Genomic DNA, 3,428 nt, shown 5'->3' with positions numbered 1-3,428 from the left:
TTGATTACTTTTTGATAAATAATTCGTTCTTATTGCGAAATAGGAGTACTATTTATCAATCTGTAATAAAAGACGTGAGGAAATTCTGTCTTTTTAAAAGACAAAAATTTTTGAGGCGAAATACCCAAAAAGAAATTTGTAAAAAATGAAACCGCCTCAACAATATAGACCTTATCTATAGTTATTTATGATTTATTGTCATCGAAAGTACAATTGACTAGAATAGTTCCGAAACTCAGTTCAATCAACATGTATTTTGGCACTTCAGTAAGCACTTTAAAAATACGTTAACTAGTGGTTAATATAATACCCTTCACAGTTTTGTACTTGTATCGAACAAGGGAATGTAATCAATAAAATTTACTAAGTTAATAAAGGAAAATAATTTTTAACATAATTAGCTGGAAGAGTTCACACTACGACATGCCTATGTATTAATCACGAACGAATTATCCGAATTCCAAATAATTATCCAGGGTTTGTGGTATGTTATGTAAGTTTTGCTGCTGAATACTTCAAACATTTCTGACGATTTCAATAGAGATTTTGCTATTTAAGCAAAAGGCACTTCTTAATAATATTTCATATTAAATGAGCGCCTAAAGGTTAAAAAAGCGAAACCAATGTTTCCTGAAAAAGAATGAAAAATGTCTGTATTCAGTTCAAGCTGAGTTCAAAATTATAATTTCACCAAATAAATTTATTATGTTCATCTCAGAAAATCACTTTTAAACAAGCTGAATGAGTAATATATTGGGCATCATGAAAAATAAAAATTTACTGATTTCACTGTTCTAATAACAATGTTACTGAATAAATCATAATTTCTTGATCAAGGTTCAGTGCAAGACGAGATCGATTTCAGATCTGAAATCGAACGTACCACACTTCCAAACCAGCAGCTTTGCAGAGTACTTTTTAAAATTCCTCTACTGACGCATTTTTTATAAATAAAAGTACTTACCCGCAGTTGCATTTAAGACATGGACATTGATGGAAGCTGGAACTGCATTACTAGGACTACAAGTGTAGTTTCCGTTATGACTTTTATCCGCATCTTGCAGATGTAGTATGCTAGAGCTTCTGCTTTCCACCACAGAAATTCCCTGATCATAGTTGATCATTCTCTGTTCATGGAACCAGAAGACAAAAGCAGGAGGTTCTGTAGAATGTTTTAAAGTGCAGACAAGTCTTAGCAGAGAACCTGCTCGGATGTAGAGTTCTGGAGCTCCCTGTATTTCCGCTTGCGCCTCTGAAAACAAATTAATTGTTCACATTTCAGTCTATACGGATATCTATGATGTCGAAATATGATTCCTCCATATTTAGATTAAAATTAGTTCGTTTACATAAGTTTGAAAATCACCAAAGACTATGCTACAATATGAATTAATCAACACATATTTATTGAAATCAAGTTCAAGATACTCAATCTCCTGCAAACAGAGCACCCCCATAATAATGTTTGACGGCTATGCCTAAAATATGTCTTCTATTTGGTTTAATTTGGCTAGTTTATAAACCCCAAGACTAAAGAATTTGAGAACTTGCTTGGAGAGTTTGGTACTACTACAACCGGCGTTTTCAAGGCAGCTCGTTCAAATTTTCAAATTACCATGGTGAGCGTTAATATCCGTTAACTGGTGAGAACTCAAAGAACAAGATTGACCACACCACCCAACATGAATCATGTAACACCCCACCTAAATATATGAGATTCAGCGCTTTGCTATTATCTTATTATTCAATATTTTTCCAAAAATAGTTTACTTTGTATGTAGTAAGTAACTCACATAAAGTTATCCTAAACTAGCTTACATTTCCATTTTCCAAATTGAAATTAAAATTTGGTTATTATCATTAACATGTACTGAATCCGAAAGTTCAAACGAGAACATGGTTATCTACTTTGTGCTCTCTGCTTTATTATGCCACCACATATTAAACCATATGCAAATAAAATGTTTAATAAGCAGTGTAAATGGCAATAAAAATGCATGGCCATAACGGCAATAACAAAATGAATTTGCCCAGTAATTTATACGGAAACTTTGCCAAATATAGTTGTTCCGTTGTGATGAAAATTTGAAGCATTTGTTGCACGTTATTTCAGTAATATATTTTTTGCATGGAACGAGATATGAATAATGATCATTGATTAAAATTGGACTAAAATGTTTCATTTTGAATTTAATAATATTTATTTGTATTCTGAGGTTTAAATTTATAACGTTACCAATAATATCCATTATGTGTGCAGGCATAATAATGAGAGGTATGAAGCAAATGGTTTGCAGTAAATCATATAAATAAAATAACAATATTTTCGTAAATACATTTACCAATCAAAATTTTTTCAAACCAGCGTGAAAAAAAATGTTGAAATTAATTGAATTGAAATAAATTTCGGCATACTTAGCCTCAAGCGAGAAGAAATATAGGGCTATTTCATAAGAGAAATTTAAAATAACAAATTTGATGAACACTGAAATGTTACTTTGGCGTTTTGACAACGAATTTTCTATCGTTTATCTATAATATAGGTAAATCAAAAAGAAATTACAGATTGAAAGAAAACGTTTTTATTACCAGTTCATCATAAATTAAGTGAGGAAATATTCGCGTGTTCGAACAATGTTAAATTTGGTGCCAAGTACCTTAATAAAGCTATTGTAAAATTAACCGGTAGTGGTATTACAGTAGATTTAGTGTTTAATTTGTAACTAGGAATAGTAAGTTGAAAGTTTTCAAAAAGGGTCTTTAAAATAATTTAACAATTAAATAAACAAATGTCGACAATATGTTGATTGCTCAAAGCCATAAGACATTCAAATTTTTGAGTGGGTGAATTTATTGAAATCCTGCTCAACGTGCTTATTAAATTACACTAAAATTGGTCTTTGTCATTAACACTGAATCAATGTTTCAAAATTTACAGCATTTATGCGGCGAAAAATACATATAGGCAATAATAATTTCTACCACAACTTGATTTTTCCTGAAATGATTGTTGTTACAATGGCAAACTGTTGCACATGTTATTAATATAGACATTTTAATTACTCAATAAATGTGAAGCAATTAACGGGTATTATAAATTTTAAAAACTGTAACGAAACAAATTCGGGATTCGTGGTTAATAACAATTTAAGTCAAAATTGATATTTGGGATGCATACAGGGTGATTCAAAATTGGCGTCATTCCTCTGAAGGTGTTGTCTGGGGGTGTCTCGGGAGTACAGAAAAAATAGTAAAAGAAATTAATTGTTATAAAAAACTGAGAAATTTCCAATAAACTATATCAGAAGTACGGCAGCAATGCTTTTCAAGGTAATCTGCCTAATTAACATTGGGCAAATACCGGTTGCTTCGTAATTATTTAAAACTCCCGTAACCATGGAATTATACAGTGACAATAAGATAGACAA

General features: G+C 31.1%; 1 protein-coding gene across 1 annotated transcript in view; it reads right to left on the bottom strand.

The window, feature by feature from the left end:
• Nucleotides 1–3,428, bottom strand: part of LOC125503335 (neuronal growth regulator 1-like) — a 17,188-nt gene that overhangs the window by 10,982 nt on the left and 2,778 nt on the right. The window contains exon 2 of the mRNA XM_048663425.1: nucleotides 965–1,252. Within this exon, the coding sequence (XP_048519382.1) occupies nucleotides 965–1,252 (288 nt within the window). The remainder of the gene's footprint in view (nucleotides 1–964; nucleotides 1,253–3,428) is intronic.

The sequence above is a fragment of the Dendroctonus ponderosae genome, unplaced genomic scaffold, assembly GCF_020466585.1.
Source record: "Dendroctonus ponderosae isolate FM_Combo_2020 unplaced genomic scaffold, Dpon_F_20191213v2 Dpon_F_20191213_194, whole genome shotgun sequence".
Taxonomy (NCBI): Eukaryota; Metazoa; Arthropoda; class Insecta; order Coleoptera; family Curculionidae; genus Dendroctonus; species Dendroctonus ponderosae.
The sequence above is the reverse complement of the archived record's forward strand: the minus strand, read 5'-3'. Positions and strand labels throughout refer to the sequence as shown.